We start from the raw sequence: 19631 nt of genomic DNA, 5'->3' as shown, positions 1-19631 counted from the left end.
TAGAGCAGAAACATCACGGACACTTTACCAATATAGAATCCCGAACATTTATTTGTCTTTATTTTATTCTTAAAATGTAGACCTATTTTCATCAAAAGACTCTTGTTATAAAACGTTGGTGCTGACTCTATACTTATTTTTTTACTTCTATAATTTTCAAAGAGCATGCAGGTGAAAACACGTGAAACAGAATAAAACACGAAAAGATATCAAAAGAAATAAAACAGTCAACATCAAGTCTGAGTCCTCCTCATCGTCAGAGTCCAGTCAATATTTGAGTCTGAGCCATAGACTGTATAAATAATGGACGGAGTCTCCGAGACGTCACCCATCTGTTCCTGAGAACTGTTTTGAAGCCAATCGTAGGTGGGAGCCATATTGGTAATGCAGAACTCAACCAAACTTAGTGTGACATAAAGAGGCGGGGTTTGAGCCTCCTAGCCAATAGCTATGTGTTCCTGCCTGTCAGTCAAGTCAGCCATATCCTTATTTGGGCAAAAACTTGTAATCTTAATATCTTCTGAATGTCACTTTAGAAAAAAATTCACCCCCGATAGAGAAATTAGCTACATAGAGCCAAGCTGTTTTTTTAACCAGGCTGTAAACATGTTCATTTCTGCTGTAAAGACTGTCTTTTTGAATGGGTGTGTATGTGCTTTCTGTTGTTTCTGCAGCCAGCCTCAAGTGGACGCTCGATGAACTGCAGTTTATCCCACTTCCGTATAGGCTTCATATTTTGAAACCGGAGGTTGCCGCTTTGTCTGAGCCCAAGTCTGAGTCATCAGTCTAAAGCCTGATTTATACTTCTGCATCAAATTGATGGCGTAGCTTAAGCCGTAGGCCTCTGTGTAGTTCCCGTACTTACGCAGGGGCCTACGCACGTAGCTGAAGTGCAGCCCCTCCAAAATGTAACTTCACGTCAAATTGACATGGACTGCAAGCCCTGTGATTGGTTCTGGGATCAACGCACATCAGCAGTATATTTCATCTCCTCCTCTCTGTTCTTCATGTAATCATGTCTGTAGGATAAACAGCAACATGTATCAGCTGTAGATTAACAGAACACGCTCTGAATCTCTGAGGGAAAGTAAACAGAGATCGTAGCGGGGCCGGAAGCAGGCGGCCGGCTATCAGAGAGACCACACTGCCCTCAAGCTTGTCCGCGACACGGACACATCGACGCAGAAGTACACTTGAGGTCAAAATGATTACCCCCCCTTGTGAAATCAGATAAAACCCTTAATTTCTCCATGAAAATGACCATTAACAACAAGTGTTTATAGTTTATGTGTTTCCAAAATAACAAAGACAAATGTTCACTATGTTTGACTTGGATATTTTATTGATGCAATGAATTGAAACAAGAAAAGGTAAAAATGGCATGTCCAAAATTATTAGCCCCCTCGCCCTAAGTAGTCAATAGTGCACCCTTTCTGAGCCACACTTTACAACAACCTCTTCAAATAGTTCTTTATAAGGTTGGCACATGTCTCTGGAGGGATTTTGGCGCATTTTTGCAATGCAAATTGTTCCAGCTGGTCCAAAGTACATGGTTTCTGAGCATGGACATTCACTTTGAGCACCCGCCACAGATTCTTCACAGGATTTAGATCTGGGCTCTGTACAGGCCACTCCAGGACCTTGGTTTTGGTGTCCTTTAAGAGCTGTTGGACCAATTTTGACGTATGCTTTGGATCATTGTCTTGCTGGAAGACCCAGCGCCGACAAAAGCCTAGACTAAGAGCAGAGTTCTTCATATTATCCCACAAAATATCAACATAACTTTCTTATTCCATGATGCCATTCACCAGAACAAGATTTCCTGTGCCTGAGGCTGCAAAACAGCCCCACAGTACGATGCTCCCTCCACCATGTTTAATTCTGAGGACCGTGTTCTAAGGGTTGAAGGACCTTTCTTGGCCAAACATGAACAACATCCATATGCCCAAAAAGTTCCATCAGACCAAAAGATGGACTTCCAAAACTCATCTTTACCTTTCAAATGTTCTCGGGCAAACCTCAATTTGACTGATTTCCATTGTCTTTGGCATGGTTAGTAAGAGTAGTCTCTCTCAATAATGTGTTCAAGTGCCCTGTTTGGAGTCCCTTAAGTAAATCTCAATGCTGTTTGAATGCTCAGGTGTTGTTAGGAAGCCAACAGACCTACAGGAAACAAACTGACTGCTCAGGTGTGTTTTAAAAGTAAAAATTCACAGGGGGGCTAATAATTTTGACCACCCCATTTTTCACTATATTTGATCTAAAGTTATCCTAAAAATGTATTTTAAATTCCAAAATGTACCAAAGCTACTAAAGAACACTGGTGAATGTTTGCTTATATCAAGTTTTATCAATGATTCAAACATTGGGCAGAATTTAAGGAAAATGTTCCAGAATTCCGGGGGGGCTAATAATTTTGACCTCAAGTGTATGTAGAGCTCATGATTGCTTGGCCACTGCTGCATAGGGTCAACACAGAAGTATAAGGCAGTCTTAAGTCAAGTTATGGGTTCTGAAAATCAGGACTCAAATAAGAGTCCTGTGCTGAAGTACTACAGCACTGAAACATTTTAAATAACTGTAAACATACTATAATGCAGTTAAATGCAGATGATTAAAAACTACAACTCGTCCTCTGAGATTGGAGGACTAAGTCTGATGGTATTTGGGTCTGACAGCTCCTTTTGTATTGTCTTAAACTGTTTATTATTGCATCTTCAAATGATTATCGACTGCGACTTCATCACTCTTCTTAGATTCATCTTACATGCAGAATCTTTATCACATCTTGAACCTCCAGCTGGAACCTGCAGGCGGATGCTGCAGGGGTGGAGGGGCTGGGAGTTGAGCACAGCACTAGTATGGGATTGTGTTGCATCTTAAATCATGCAGCTTAAACAGAGAGGAGTTGTTATCCAGCTGATTAAGAGAAGGACGCATGTCAGGTTAGAATCAGTGCAGCTTGATTTACCCGCATCACTCGCATTTTATTACATTAAAATACAGCGTGCCTCTTTTTACCTCATTGATGTGGTTCTCAGTTCAAACTGAACATAAATCTGAAGTGAGCATCCTCACAATGAGCTGAGAGATAAAACAAAATGATGAAAGACGGGGCAGGAACTCAGTAATTTGCTGCTGAACACAACCTTTATTTTTGATCTTGTCTTGTGAAACACGGTTAAGTTTTTACCCCTCAGGGCCTCGACAAAGTGCTGGAATAAAACAATCTGTAGTCTGGCTACACAAAATACAGATGCACATCTCGCATTAAGAGGTCACGAGCGAAGAAGACAGGCCGAGCTGAGAAACACAAACAAGAATTTCAAAGGCTGCAGGAGATGTTTGTTTTGGATGAAAGCTACGCAGTCAGCAATTGCTACAGCAATATCAAAGCAGGAAACGGTAAATTGGCTCTTGACTTTGAAGCTGGAGCAACACTGTACATACAGAGGCAATCAGAGCTTCCAGCAACACCCGTAATTTGCAGGAATAGTGCGACGAATCAGCCGAGTGTGACGAAGGACAAGGCCTGCTGACATAAGCAATAAGCAGTGCGGCAGTAGTGCCGTGTGTCAGCTGGATAACAAAAGCTAATTGGCATTGAATGAATTAATAGAATAATGGGAATCTTTTAGATAGAGACCACTTGAAAGTCATTTCTCCTTTTCAAACGCAGCTTTTGTTGGCCCAAATCCACGGCTCAAATTAAAAGCCACGCTTCCTCTGCAGCCGTCAGGAAATTTGCCATCAGTGTTCACGCTCTCCGGGCTAATCAGGACTAATCAAGCCAATCACAGCGCTCTCATTAGCTCGCCTGCAATGTGGCGACCATGACTCAGCAGAGGAGACAAAGATAATCCATCTGAGGCAATGAGATGGAAATGACTGACAACACCTGCAACAGCCGTGACCGATTAAACCTCCAGACGGCTGCTGGGATATTTATATTGATATTTACTGATGCAGGGATGTGACATCCTGCAGTCTCAGGAGGAAAACACAGAAGAACTGAAGCTGCAGTCATCAGGGATTTAAAGTCAGTGAAGACACTATCATGTCACCATATCATTTAAGCTCCCCTCATCTCCACTTCCCACCGAGACATCGCCATCGGAGATCAGGATATTAATCACTGAATTAATTATTGCGGGCAGCCTTAAGGGAGCAGAAAGGGGTATTAACCCTTATTAACAGAACGAGAGAGGGGGGGAGGAGTGCGGTCTATGCTATTTTCACCTCTGCCTTTCCTGTTGGATCCGTCACAAAATGACTAGAAGTTATAAATAGAGAGGAAGAGGAACAGCTAGAGAAAGAAAGCTGGATTAAATGAGTAAAAAAGAAAAATTGGGAGATTAGGGAGCCGGAGCGACATGACATAAGATAATGAACTGATATGCAACGATAAAACTATGACGTCCATCTTTCAGTTAAAAAATCCATTAAAGCACATTTTTAAAATGATGATAACTATTTGGTTGTAATGAGCACTTTAGAGATTTGAGGTTTGAGAGTTTGACTCAATGAGGCATGAAACACTGAAACCAGGATTTACATAAGAATCTACAAATACTTTAATCCTCATTCACCAGGTAGTTTTTCTTCAGTTGGTTCTTAGCAAGGTGCCTAAGAAAACATAGCAGAGTCAACATTTATTCAAACACTTCTAACATATGTGCTTATTATCCTACACATAACATTACAGGAATGAAAGCTGGTTAATTTCAGATGATGTTTTTATATATTTCTTCATATACTGTATGATATTATTAGAGATACATTGATTAATAAGTAAGCTGATTAATTGACTTGATTAATGACATCTTGAAATAATCGGCATTGGCCGATGTCTGCGCTCATGAAGCCAATGAAAAAAATTAACAAACAATTTTGAGCTGTTGAGCAGTGAATTTTCTCGGTCCTTTAAATTACAACGTTTTTACTTCCCTAAATGACAGCATATCAAATCTAAAACAGTTACTGTTTAGTGTAGACACAAGCATGAACAGAACCAGTTAAAGGGTTACAGCAATATTTCCTTATAGTTTGCTGTTCTGACCTGCTCTTAATGATCAGACACCTTCATATCTTAAAGAGCTCATAGTGCCCTATTACCCCTCTAGAACACTACGCTCCCAACATGCAGGCCTGCTGGTCGGACCTAAAGTCTCTAAAAGTAGTATGGGAGGTAGAACCTTCAGTTATCAGGCCCCTCTCCTTTGGAATCATCTACCAGTCATGGTCCGGGAGGCAGACACCCTCTCTACTTTAAATCTCACTGTCCCATTAAAGTTACTAACCAAAGACCTTTCTGGAGTCCCTGAGCTCCCTTGTCTCCTAGGTTCCTCTGGATCTCTGCTGCTGTGGACATCCCAGACTCCAGCTGCTACAACTACTACTATCCGTCTCACCACTATCATCTCTCTCTCTCTTCATCTCCCTCTATCCCTCTCTCCAACACGGTCTCAGCAGATGTGTGTCTAACATGAGTCTGGTCCTGCTGGAGGTTTCTGCCTGTTAAAGGAAGTCTGTTTGGAAAGAGTCTGAGGATAACGTTTGTTGTGCTACATAAATAAAGATTGGTTGATTGACTTTGTAACAAGTCAGTAAGAGGATCTCTACTCATGACTGTTCGCACATGGTTTCTATTCAACGACAAATGTCAGAATCTTCTTTAAAGTGGATCTGAAGAGGATGGTACCTCCCTGGAGTGGTGGGTGACTGTCTAATGTGATATTATGTGACCTCCAGTCGGTCACAAACCATACTGACGGCTCAACCATTACCTGCTTATATGAAGCTACTGTTCAGTGTTTCATGCAGCAAGAGCAGGACATTTTTTAACAACTGAAACTTATTTTGTAATCCTTCCTCAGGGCGAGCTGTCTCCCGAAAATTCTAGAGACTGTTGTGGACTCAAATTGATTTTGGACTGTCCGATCGGCTCGGGACTGTAACACATGAGCGATCACCGTTGGCCTCTGGCCCTAAATCAGCCCCGTTCACCTCTGCCCTCCTCTCTCCCTCCCCTCCTTCTAATCTCCCCTGTGTTCGGGGATTTGCATGCTGTCCTGTCAGGCTAAACTGCAGCAGAAGAGCCTCTGAGCTCCGGGGCCGCGTGCTGATGGATCGGGAGAGGCCGGTGGGATTAGCAGTGACAGGTGGAACCACAGCCGCAGACAGAGAGGGCTGAAATGTGGACTTTTCTTTCGGATACCGACATTGTTGCATGGTTCTTAAGTCCTTATCTGCAGTACACAGGCGGAGATGTGGTGGGCAGGGGTGGTTATTATGATGGTGACTGTGAACAAAGCGAGAGTACTCCTTAAATGAGCAGGAACAGGCGCTCTATAGTCTCTTCTATAGGTTGCTTACGTGAGGCTGGGCTATAATTGTACCTCGGGATCCTCCATCTTGTGTGTGTCTCTGCTTCCTCTGCTGGGGGGAGGCTGAAAGATACAGGCGGGTTTGGTCCTCCTTTCATCTCCTAAAATCTTAACCAACTCTATCACAGTTCAACATTCATAAGGGCTTAGAGCAGATAAAAAGTACTGTATGAAAGACTTTAAATAACTATAGGAGCTGTTCTAGCAGCATCTTAAAATAACCCAAACAAAGTGAAACTTTAAGCTGGACAAAGCCATTCAGAGGGCTGAGAAAGGCTTTAAAAGATATGAGAAGCCATTATGACTTATAGGCTTCTCCAGTCTTTATGTTATGGATGTCAGCAGAGAGAATGCCAGAGTGTGAGGACGGACATGAAGCTGAGCTTTGATTAAGAAACAAAGACGACCAGCCCTGGAAAGCTACAAAGGAACATGAGAACGAGCCCCAATTTCTCCACCCTTTCACCAAAGAACACAAAGCTTACTGGACTCCAGCCTGCAGGTCTGAAGCCCAAGGGATTCTGGGTATTGGATCTCAGAAATTTGGCCAAAGGGGAGAGAAGAAACGAACACGGTGAAAGACAGCATGGACGGTGTGTTCTCAATGAATCACACGCGTTCAGACAGAATCATGGTCGCTACTGTAACCAGAGCTCAAATACACACAGACATGAGGCAGGTGAGAGACACAGAGACAAACTGCTTCTCTAACAAGCAGACAACATTGTGTATGCAAGTCAGACAGAAAGAACAATATGGCTGAAGAGAGAGAGAGAAGAAATCGATACTAGCTGAGAGAAGCACTCTCTTTCCCTCTCTCTAATAAACACACACAGTGTTGAATGTGCATGTGTGCAAACAGTATGAGCAGCAGATGCAAATAACACAAACAGCAATACAGAGAAACACATCACCTCTATAATACGCTATCGAACTACAATCTTCATGCACATCATTCCTCATATGCAATCGTTTCATGAACAAACATACTTAAACCTAAACAAAACAAATATTCAGTTAGCTAAGCTTAGTTGGTGTAAGAGGGAAAGATTGATATCATCGTATCTATGTGCACAATATTTGTCCCTTGTGTTTTTATTTCAGTTTTTGCATAGACAGAAACCACATACATACTAAAGAGTGAGCTTTGAAATCCTGAGTAGGAGTTTTTAAAGTTTCTGTGGAGTCATAAAAGTAGTTTCATCGTGCCTTAAAACAAGGGATGGGAATCTCCAGGTGACTCGAGATACAATATGACATGATTGATTATGACATGATTACGATATGATACAATGCTATATGATACCATGGGGATATCAGGTTTTAATAACCACAAGAAAGGAATTAAAACTTACTTTAAACTAATCCATGGAAAAAACAAGAGCATGGACGACGTAACAATGAACCGACACAGAAGGGAGGAAACACAGAGACTATATACACACACTGGGTAACGATTCGCAGGTGAGAACAACCAGGCACAGGTGAAGACAATCAAAAAGGAAGGAAAACACAGGAAGTGAAACTATACTAAACACACAGAGATTATTCTACAAAATAAAACAGGAAGCACTAAACACAACACAGACATAAGGATATATGAATAGGAAGGAGAACATGAAAAAAAAAAAATCTCAGGGAATAACTTAAATTTAACTCCAGGGAAAATCAACCCATGACACAGAAAGCACAAGAAATGAAATAAACCTGAATGGATCAAAGAAAAATCTAAAATCACTAAAAGACTGAGAACAGACCAAAACGTGACAGAACGATACGATACAATCAGATATGAGGCGATGAAGAATGATAGGATACAATGTGATAAAACACAATACAATACGATACGATACGAAACGAAACGATACAGTATGATACGATACGATACAATACGATACGATACAGTATGATACGATACGATACAATACGATACGATACAGTATGATACGATACGATACAATACGATACGATACAGTATGATACGATACGATACAATACGATACGATACAGTATGATACGATACGATACAATACGATACGATACAGTATGATACGATACGATACAATACGATACGATACAGTATGATACGATACGATACAATACGATACAGTATGATACGATACGATACAATACGATACGATACAGTATGATACGATACGATACAATACGATACGATACAGTATGATACGATACGATACAATACGATACGATACAGTATGATACGATACGATACAATACGATACGATACAGAATGATACGATACGATACAGAATGATACGATACGATACAATACGATACAGAATGATACGATACGATACAGTATGATACGATACGATACAATACGATACAGAATGATACGCTACGATACAGAATGATACGATACGATACAGAATGATACGCTACGATACAGAATGATACGATACGATACAGTATGATACGATACGATACAATACGATACAGAATGATACGATACGATACGATACAGAATGATAAGATACGATACGATACAGAATGATACGATACGATACAATACAATGCAGAATGATACGATACGATTATGAATGATACGATACGATACGATACAGAATGATACGATCCGATACGATACAGAATGATACGATACGATACGATGCAGAATGATACGATACGATACGATACGATACAGAATGATACGATACGATCCGATCCAATACAGAATGATACGATACGATACATAATGATACGCTACGATACAGAATGATACGATACGATACAGAATGATACGATACAATACAATACGATACAGAATGATACGATACGATACGATACAGAATGATAAGATACGATACGATACAGAATGATACGATACGATACAATACAATGCAGAATGATACGATACGATTATGAATGATACGATACGATACAGAATGATACGATCCGATACGATACAGAATGATACGATACGATACGATGCAGAATGATACGATACGATCCGATCCGATACAGAATGATACGATACGATCCGATCCGATACAGAATGATACGATACGATACAGAATGATACGCTACGATACAGAATGATACGATACGATACAGAATGATACGATACAATACAATACGATACAGAATGATACGATACGATACGATACAGAATGATAAGATACGATACGATACAGAATGATACGATACGATACAATACAACGCAGAATGATACGATACGATACGATTATGAATGATACGATACGATACGATACAGAATGATACGATACGATCCGATACGATACAGAATGATACGATACGATACTATACAGAATGATACGATCGGATATGATGCAGAATGATACGATCGGATATGATGCAGAATGATACGATCGGATATGATGCAGAATGATACGATACGATCCGATACGATACAGAATGATACGATACGATCCGATACAGAATGATACGATACGATACGATGCCGAATGATACGATACGATACGATGCAGAATGATACGATACGATACGATCCGATACGATATGATACAGAATGATACGATGCGATACGATACGATGCAGAATGATACGATACGATGCAGAATGATACGATACGATACGATATGATACGATACAATACGATAAGATACAGATTCAGATTCAGAATACTTTATTAGTCCCAGAAGGGCAATTCAGTTTTACAGTCAACCGGTTCATAGTTTAAAAATACGATACGATACAATGCAATACGTTACGATGCAATTCAAAATGTGACGATACTATTCGATACGATAAGTTAAGGTACGATTCGATATGTTACGATAAGATATAATTTGATATGATACGTTGCGACACGATGCAATATGATATGATTATATATATTACAATTCAATATAATTAGATACGGTACGATTAGATTCAATACAATAAGTTACGATATGACTCAATATGTCAGGATACGATATAATTTGATACGATACGTTGCGTTGCGTTACGATACGTTACGTTACGATACGTTACGTTACGATACAATGCATTACAATATGATTTGATACTTTATGATACTATGCAGAACTACACAACACGGTACAATGCAATATGATGCAGAATGATGCGATGCGATTCGATACAATACGATGCAGATTAGTGCAGAACGATACGTTACAATTTGGTATGATACGATACAATACCATTCAAAATGATACGATACGATTTGATAAGAGAAGATATGATACGATGCAACACAAGTCAGAACAATATGATATGATACAATGCAGATTGATACGTTACGATGTGATACTATCCAGAAAGACACGCTACAATTTGGTACTATACGATACAATACCATTCAGAATGGTACGATATGATTTGAGTCAATACGATACGAGGCACAATGAGACGTTTGGATACAACACGTTGTAATGCGATGCAGAACTATGCCATTTAAAATGATACGATGCAGAATTATAAGATAAGATTTTCATAGATAAGACATTGTATTTGTAAATGTACATATACGAAATTAAATCTGTTTAGATCTTTAATTTTTATAATCAAACAATCATTTTTTTGTCTCTGATGTTTTGATAATTGTTTCACACAAGTCAGGATGACATTGTTTTGCTGTGTCATCAGTTGGCCCCAATTTGAGACGTTATACTAAGCTAAGGCTGTATACTCCGGAAAGTTGGATAGATATCAATCTTTTTGTCACACCAAACAAGTATTCAGAAATAAACTCTTGAATCATTTTTGGTCTTGTCTTAATGCCTCTAAAAAATGTTAAGATATCACAGAATGACATGATTCCAGATCTTAGATTGATGATGAATAATCATGAGGTTTTCTTATCAGTGTTCTGAAAAGCAAATACTTATTTTTTTTAAGTTATATTTTTTGCCCTTTTTTCCTTTATTTTATAGGACAGCTGGAGATATGGGGAGTAGAGAGAGGGGGGAAGACATGCAGGAAATGGTCGACCTGCCGGGAATCGAACCAGCGACCCCTGCGACGAGGACTGTAGCCTCTGTACGTGGGGCGCTTAGACCACTAGGCCACCAGCGCCCCCAAAAAGCAAATACTTCTATTCAATTATCGAATATAATCTCCAGATTTTTGTTTACTGCAAACAACAATCTACCTTAGAGTCAGTAAACAGTTAACTGAGATTGTTTCAGTATTTATGGTTTATGGCTGCAGCTTCCACGTAAGAGGCAGACTCAGGCTGAGGACTCACTTCAAAACTGTCAGGGAGGTCAAATACTTAGAAAAATGCACATTCATGCTAATGGTTAATTGTAGATGTTTTTAAATCTGTAGGTTAGCTTAACAATTAGTACCTTGTCATTTTTAGTGTTATTTATAACACAACATTGAGACTGAACAACATACTGATGATGACTCCTGCCTGTCACAGGATGTCGTCCAGACTTGTCCCGTTTTAATGTGTGTCAATCAAACATGTCTGAACAACATTGAAACCTGATTGACAGGCGAGACATTAAAGCACTTGTCAGACCATCAGAGACACAATCCAATTAGGAGAGATGACACAGTGTGATTCTAATCGACCTGAAAGTGTTGTAATGTGTCCCCAGCCTGAGGACTAATGAGCTCACAGTTTATCAGCAGAAAAACATACTTTAACTTTTCTGCTTTTTGGGATTAAAAGTTTTGACAGCGGAGCTTCAAGCATATCTTACCTTGGGGAGATGTCACAGCCCTGCTGCATGAAGGCGCCCAGGGAGAACCAGAGGGAATTGAAGATACCAAACTCATTGGGGGGCTGGTCGCTTGGCGGACCGTCGGTGCCCTCTTCGGGCTCCTCGGTGTGCCATTCGTACGGGCTGAAGCGGCTGACCAGGAAGAGCACCACGCTCACGCCGATATAGGCGAACACGATGCACATCCAGATCTCATAGGCCAACGGGTCCAGGAAGGAGAACACCCCTGGTTTGGATTTCTGGGGCTTTTTGATCATAATGGAAATGCCCAACGACATGAAGGGCTTTGAGAAGTCAATCACTTCCTCCCGGACCAACGTGATAGTCAAAGGGGCCACAGCGATTTCCGCTTTCTGTGGATGAAAAGGAATTTGATTAGCCTTTCTGAGAACACCACTGAATCCAAATGATGACAGATAAACAAACACAAATGATGGATCATCTCTCTCTGAGCAGGGCGGTGCAACAATCAAACATCACTTAGTCACTGATACAACATGCTGGAGGCCAATAGCCAGCCAGCCATCAGAAAACAAAACAACAACAATTACTCCTTTTTCCTCCTCCGCTCGTTGTTCTCCCTCGACTGAGCAAATCTCAAGTTTATACGCTTGATGAATTCATCTCAGCGTGATCAAGTCAAGACAGAGAGAGAAAGAAAAGACATTCTGCACCCCCTCTGAAGCTCAGAGGCTTAGCTGAAACTGCAGGAGAATCAGCAAGAAGGGTAAAATAATGTGTCTGAGAATATGCTTACAGGACAGGAAGGTAAGAATGGGATACAACAGCCACCTCGGAGGTCTGCAGATGCGGAAAAGTGCAAACTGGCTCACTGAAAATCCACAAACCTGATTACAGTCAGTGACTTAGCAACACTTGTGACCTTGTGTGTCTGGCGACAGAGCAGAGGGCTTAATATCAGCAAGAATTCAAAGTTTCATTACCACCGTCTGACGCTGAAGGAGGCAGAAGAGGAGAAAAAACAGGAGCAAGGGAGAGAAAATGAAAGAGATTTAACTTCTTTCATCCTCAGCAAAAAGCACTAAGATGACAGCCTCGGGTGCTCAGTGCGTGCTCAAAGACATGGCAGGTTAAAGGGAGGCTGGGCTTTTGTGGCAGTGTGGCTTTTTCAGGGAGGACCGGGCAGAGAGGAACGGTCTGAGGACGGGAAAGTGCTGACAGCTTCAGTGTCCTCAGACGCACCACAGACACTTCGCCTATGCCCCCAATCACACACACGAGACACTGAATGAGAACACTGAATACATTTTCTAACACACATTCTAGTTTTTCTGTGCATGTGAGGACCTTACTCTAACGTTGATCTTTCTCTCTGCGCCATCTTGGACACAAATCTTGTTTCTTATCTCAACCCTCGCAACTTTAGGTGCATTTAGATCAAGAGTTCTGGGGTCTTTTAGCCCCCAGAACTACTTTACCCTGAACTAAAAGGTTCCTGTGCCCCCATTGTTGTCTGGGTTTTGACCGCGGGCTGAAGTCCAGGGTAGATTGTGAAAATCAGGCCAGTGACGTATAGAGAAAATAAAAAGTAAATGCACTACACCACCAGACCAGTAGAGGGCAGTAAAACAAAGATGAATGCCATTCATCACAGATGACACCATAGAAGCAGACGGACAGGCAGGTATCATTATGAGCAACACAACAGTTAGCCTGTTGGCATGAAGAGACTTAGCTGGTGCTGTTTTAGATGGTGCTATATTTCATCACAGATGGATTCACTGAATCAACACGTGAGAGGAGATAAGCGCGAGTAGCAAAGACGTTTCAACACGGCTTTAAAATCCTTTTGAACTCAAAAAGCCGTGGCAGAGATCAGCCGGTGTTTTGGTTTAAACAGCAACCCTGTTAACTGGAGACTCTCAGCCGGATGCATCCCTCATAAACGTCTTTAGACGATCATTAAATATCTGAGGAGGATATTTTGAAATCTTAATAAAACTAAACTAGTTTGCATTCCCAGGAACTCCCTCTGTGTTTCAACAGCTGTGTAAACTCCACAAACACTGACACGTTCAACTGAAGGTCTCCAGTTTACAGGGTCACTTTTAAAACCATAACACCGGGAGAGACGCATTCACGGTGGGCTGAGAGAAGACTACTGTTACAAGCTGCTAAATCAAGAGAATCACAGCTTCTTCTTTTGAAAAGTACTGCATACAAAAAAGATAGAGCTAATAAAAACTAATGAAAGAAAGAGAAATCAAGTGAATCACAGATGTGTGTGATGTTATTGTGGACGGAGGGGCGGAATAAAAACACTGCGGTTAATCTACCAATCAGACACGTTCAGCATTGCAGGCCCTGCCCCCCGAAAGTACCAGGACCTTTGAAAAATGAACTACCCCCCTAGCAGGGGCTTTTCAGGGGGGAGATTATCTACCCCTGAACTAAATTTAGACCCTGGGTCCACTGGTCGAAACGCACGTCCAGGGTAAAGTTCCTCTGGTTGAAAAACGCCATTTCACTCTGTATCTTTGTCGTTCATTTTTGGATATATCAGTTGAGGTTGTCACAATCCGACAGCTATCGATGAAATGCTCCAAAGAAGAGCAGCAAAGATCCTGGTTTCTGTGGCCTACGAGGGCTGTTTTCTGGGTCCTTCCAAAACTTTCATTAGGGGCCTGATGTAATGCACAGTTGACTTTATTAATGGTTACTTTCAAAATCTGGCTTTCTAAAAATGTATACAATAAAGTGCCAGCCAGTGTTGAAGTTGCAGATTGCAGCCAACTAGAAGCTGTTCCCCTTGGGCCCTCTTTTATCCTCTGGGAGAATCTACAGTTGTCAAGAAACTTGCAAAAACTTTTGTCCATTCTGGGCTACAGTAGAAAAACGGCTGTGGCAGAGGACCTTATTTCTCTGTACGGAACAAATCACTAAAACATGGAGCTCACAGCAGCAGTAACTCGCCGTTAGACGACAGGCAGAGATAACAAAACTGTCTTTGGAGATAATGCATTGTTGATTTGGAAAAGCAATTAATTCCTCTTGTCTTTTTTCGGCTGTAACTGCTGGTTTAGAGTTTAAATGGAAAGAAATGCATGCCAGTACGCCCCTTATGCACTTGTTGGCGACCATTCGCAGTGAATCATTACTACTGTACAGTTCAAATATCTGATTTTTACAAGCTTTGTTGAAAAAGTTCCTTCAGTGTTTGACATAAAAATGGCTCTGCATCACTCTGCCCCTATCTAATGTTCCATCAGGCTTTATAATCTACAGTAACTTTGATGTGGTGCAAATAATTCTGTAAAGCCTCATGAGTTCACATTCATTTGAAAGCTGAAGGTTGGGCTCAATACAAACTACTTTACTGTGAGGTAGCTCATAAACTTTATATGACATTAAGTTATAAACTTTATACGGTATGACCGAAAGTTTTTAATGCACGTTCTTCATGGAAATTTACTGGATGTGGACGTCTTCATCTTTTTATGAATGTATGACAGGCTGTGCACTGTGGAGTGTGATGACGCCCTCAGGGATGAGGTGACAAATCTGGGAAAAAACAAACAAAACAAACAACCAACCCCCCCCCCTCTGAACTTAAAGGGAGCAGAGGGACTTCAGGGTGAAAGGAAGAAGCTGTGATGTTGATGGTAATGGTGTAAATAATACTAATAATTATGGTTATCTATATCTATATCTATCTTATGGTTAGCTTTATTGCTATAATTACCGTTATCATTATCATTATTATAATTATGAAGTATTTAGTTATAGTATGTTTAGCTATTTATTTATTTGCTTCAAAATTTTAATATATCAAACTAATTACTATTACTATTTTTATACTTATTGTTATTATTAGGGCCCGAGCACCGATGGTGGGGAAGGCCCTATTGTAACGCTAAGGGTTTCATATTATAGGAGATTGCAGTTTTGGACCCCTGAACGTTAATGAAAGTGCGAGCATTTTTGCACACTCATCGGGCCTGGTGAAAATTGCAAGTTATTATAGGTCTCGTAAAAAAAATGTCTGTAGCGCCCCCTAGAGGTAAAAATAACACCCTACGCATCGAGTTTTTTGAGCTACATGCATGAAAAACCTTACACATATTTATGGCATCAGGACGCACAAAAAAGTCAGTGGCACCCATATTCAAAACTCAACAGGAAGAGCGCCACCTAGCTTTGAACATGAAAAAATGGGCCAAAATGGGTCTGTGCAAGGGTGCATACTTTTGCTAATTTCTCCTAGAGCTTTTCTCCGATTCAGTCCAAACTAGGCACATTCTATAGTAAGCCCATTGAGGATTAATACAAAGTAAAGGCATTTCGTTTAGACGAAAGTTGTGGGCGTGTCGGACTTTGGGGCAGGGCATAAAAAAAAACAACGGAAAATTGATTTTTGTGACTTTAAAATTCACTTAATCTCACCTCATCCAACACACTCATCAGTCCTGGGAAAAATTGCGACATTTTATGGGTTTCGCAAAAAAAGTCAAAAAAATGTGCTCACCAGCGCCCCCTACAGTTTTCAAAAACCCCTCCCCATAGGGGTTATTTTGAGCTACATGCTTGAAAAATTGTATCCATATTCATGGCATCAGGATGCACAAAAAAGCCTCCTTCACCCATATCCCAAACTCAACAGGAAGAGTGCCACCTAGCTTTGAACATGAAAAACGGGGTCACAAAATAAGGGTGTATACTTTCGTTATCTTCTCCAAAGGCATTTCTCCGATCCATTCCAAACCAAGGGCAACCTATAGTAGACACCTTGACGAGAAAAAATTATCAGAACAAATTTTGATCAGACAAAAATTGTGGGCGTGGCATGTGTTGAGGCGGGGCATCAAACGCACATACAGCTTTGAATGTGAAGAATGACGCCTAAATAAGGGTGCATACTTTTGAGAGCTCCTCCTAGAGTTTTTCTCCGATTCAGTCCAAACAAGGCACATTCTATAGTCGACATATTGACGATTAAATTATTGTTAAAGGAATTCTGTTCTGACCAAAATTGTGGGCGTGGCATGTGTTGAGGCGGGGCATCAAATGCACATACAGCTTTTAATGTGAATAATGTACATGTGCATGTACATTGTGGTTAATTGTTCCCCCACACACTGAAACACTTTTGAACCAACCTTCAGAGCCTGGTTCTGAAATTACTCTTAACAAAAAAAAGACCTAATGGTAGTGTTATGCTTTATTCATGTAGGTTAAGGATTTTAAATTCATACCTATCTGACAACAGTATAATAATTAACTTGACTGTATGAAGTCTCATGACACACATTTGTAAATTAGGAAAAACTTATACTTTTTCTCTGTAATAAAAGAGACACTTTAAAAATCCACATTTGTTTGTTTAGTTGTTGTTTTTTATTTAATTGTTTGTTGTATTTGTTTGATTAGTGGGGGAAACCGGAGTTACCCGGGGGAAACCCACTAAGACAGAAAAGGGTGAAGACGGTGAAGATGGGGGTGAGGAAATGGGGGAGGAAGGTTAGTTAGGGGTCAGAGGGATGGGGCTGAGGAGTTATTGTAGGCTCTTTCTTCTTCTTCTTCTTCTTCCAGGACTTTGGCTTCCTCAATCCAATAAAATGTCGAAACCTTTTCCAGGATGAAGGTTTGACTTGAGGCGCTATCTCAGTGACTCCAGTCAAATCTTGGGGCTCTTCCTGGGGGGTGAGGGTTGTTGCACTTGATTCAGAAGTCTCAGCACTGGTGATCTCTGAGTCCTCAGGCCCCTCCTGGAGTTGGATGGCTGGTCCCTCAGTGATAGATGACTCCTGCTTGGGGATCTGCTCCTCTGAGTCCTCAGCCTCCTCTTGGACCTTGACAGCTTCAGTAATCTCTCTATCTTCTTCCTCCTTCTCACTCATACTCTTAATCAGGTCTTCCTTCTCAGCTGTCAGGTTCATCTGGTCTTGTTGGTCGTCCATCGCCTTGTGGCTCTTGTGTTCTTTTTGGAGAAGCATATATTTCTGTTTTTCTAGCTGAAGCTCAGCGTCAAACTTCTTCTTGGTGGTTTTTTGTTCCTCTTTCAGCTCCTCATGTTCTTTCAGAAGTTGTTTGTGAGAGTTGAGCTGAATTCTCAACTCCTCTATCTCTCTCATGTGATCTTTCTCCTTGTCCAGGGTGTTTTGCAGGGAGATGTTGGTTTCTGCCATTTCTCTATGCTGGGCGTTCAGTTCCACTTGTAAGTTCTTGATGAATTGCTGGTCTTCCACAATCCTGTCTGCATTTGCCTGGACTTCCCTCTCCAGCTCACTATTAAGTATCTCAGCCTGATGTCTGAAAGTGGCGACCTCTGTTTGATACCTCTCACTGAACTCTTGGTTTGAGACTCTAAGGGTGCCCTGAACCTCTTGGATGAGCTTGTTTTTGAACTCCTCCTGGATGTTTTTGAGCGTGTTCTTCAGCACCGGGTTCTCTTGGGAAGGACATTCCTGGGGGCTGAGTTTCTGTTTCAGCTCATCCACCTCCTCCAAGAGTTTCTCCTGCTTCTTGATGGCCTCTCCCTTCTGGATGTTGATCTCTTTCATTTTCTTTTTGAGGGTATCCCGTTCAGCCGTTAGGTTGACGATAACTTGCTGGCCTTGGATATCAGCGTCAAAAGCTTCCAGCCTCCCCTTGGTGATGATATAGTCCTTCATCAGCTCCAGATACTCCTCTTGAAGTAGCTTTTTTGGCATTCTCTTGATGGACTCAATCAACTCAGCGTCTAGGACAGGAGTTTCATCACCAGTGGAATTACACGGCTCCTCTTGGTCCCCTTGGTCCTGTGGATTTCGTGCAGTGAACTCCTTTTCATTCTTCAACTCTTGCGTGAGTATGGGTCTCTTGTTCTTCTTTTTGGGAGAGATTTCCCGCTCTGCATTCAAGACTTCATCATGTTTTTTTAAGTCCAGATGAAGTGTTGAAACATCGATGGGTTCCTCCTGATGTCTTGGTTTGCGTTTAGCAGCCTTGGTGGTTTTCTGCGATTGTTTCGGCATTTTGATCGTTTGGTTGAGTGTGGACGAGTGTGGATCTCACCTACAACAGATTCAAAATGATCAGACTGAGGAAAAGCTGCTGGTTTATATAGTGCCATTTGTGACATCACAGTACATCATTGTCTTTACAATGCGTACTCATTCCATTCCGTTTGCCTCTGACTCACTTCAAGAATTACATGGTTTTTTTTGTTGTTTTTTAAAAAATGTCATAGAACAAAATAAAAAGCAAAATATGTCAAATTCAAACAATAACAACATAACACACGAGAACTGCATAAAATGTGATATCAAACCTCACACATATAATATGCAAAGTGCATAGAGTGCAAGAGTGAGAATCAAGGACTGGGAGGGAAAAATGAATGAAGTCAAATAAAGTTAACTTCATTATAAAACAAATTTTAAAAACAGCAACAGCTGACCAAGGTGTTGGCTCAGTGGGTTCAAACCTGAGGATGTGGCACCCCCTTATGGTTTGTTGTTACTCATCGGGCCTGGTGAAAATTGCAAGTTATTATAGGTCTTGTAAAAATAAATTCTGTAGCGCCCCCTAGAGGTAAAAATAACACCCTATGGAGTTTTTTGAG

At 41.0% G+C, this 19631-nt stretch overlaps 1 protein-coding gene across 2 annotated transcripts in view; it reads right to left on the bottom strand.

The window, feature by feature from the left end:
- The window catches only part of gria4b (glutamate receptor, ionotropic, AMPA 4b), a 216015-nt gene that overhangs the window by 27528 nt on the left and 168856 nt on the right, over positions 1-19631 (bottom strand). For both annotated transcript variants that reach the window (XM_034684264.1, XM_034684265.1), the window contains one exon: positions 12047-12420. In XM_034684264.1, the coding sequence (XP_034540155.1) occupies positions 12047-12420 (374 nt within the window). The remainder of the gene's footprint in view (positions 1-12046; positions 12421-19631) is intronic.

This window comes from Notolabrus celidotus, chromosome 5, assembly GCF_009762535.1.
Source record: "Notolabrus celidotus isolate fNotCel1 chromosome 5, fNotCel1.pri, whole genome shotgun sequence".
Lineage (NCBI taxonomy): Eukaryota > Metazoa > Chordata > Actinopteri > Labriformes > Labridae > Notolabrus > Notolabrus celidotus.
Note: the sequence above shows the minus strand (reverse complement) of the source record. Positions and strands in the feature narration are given on the sequence as shown.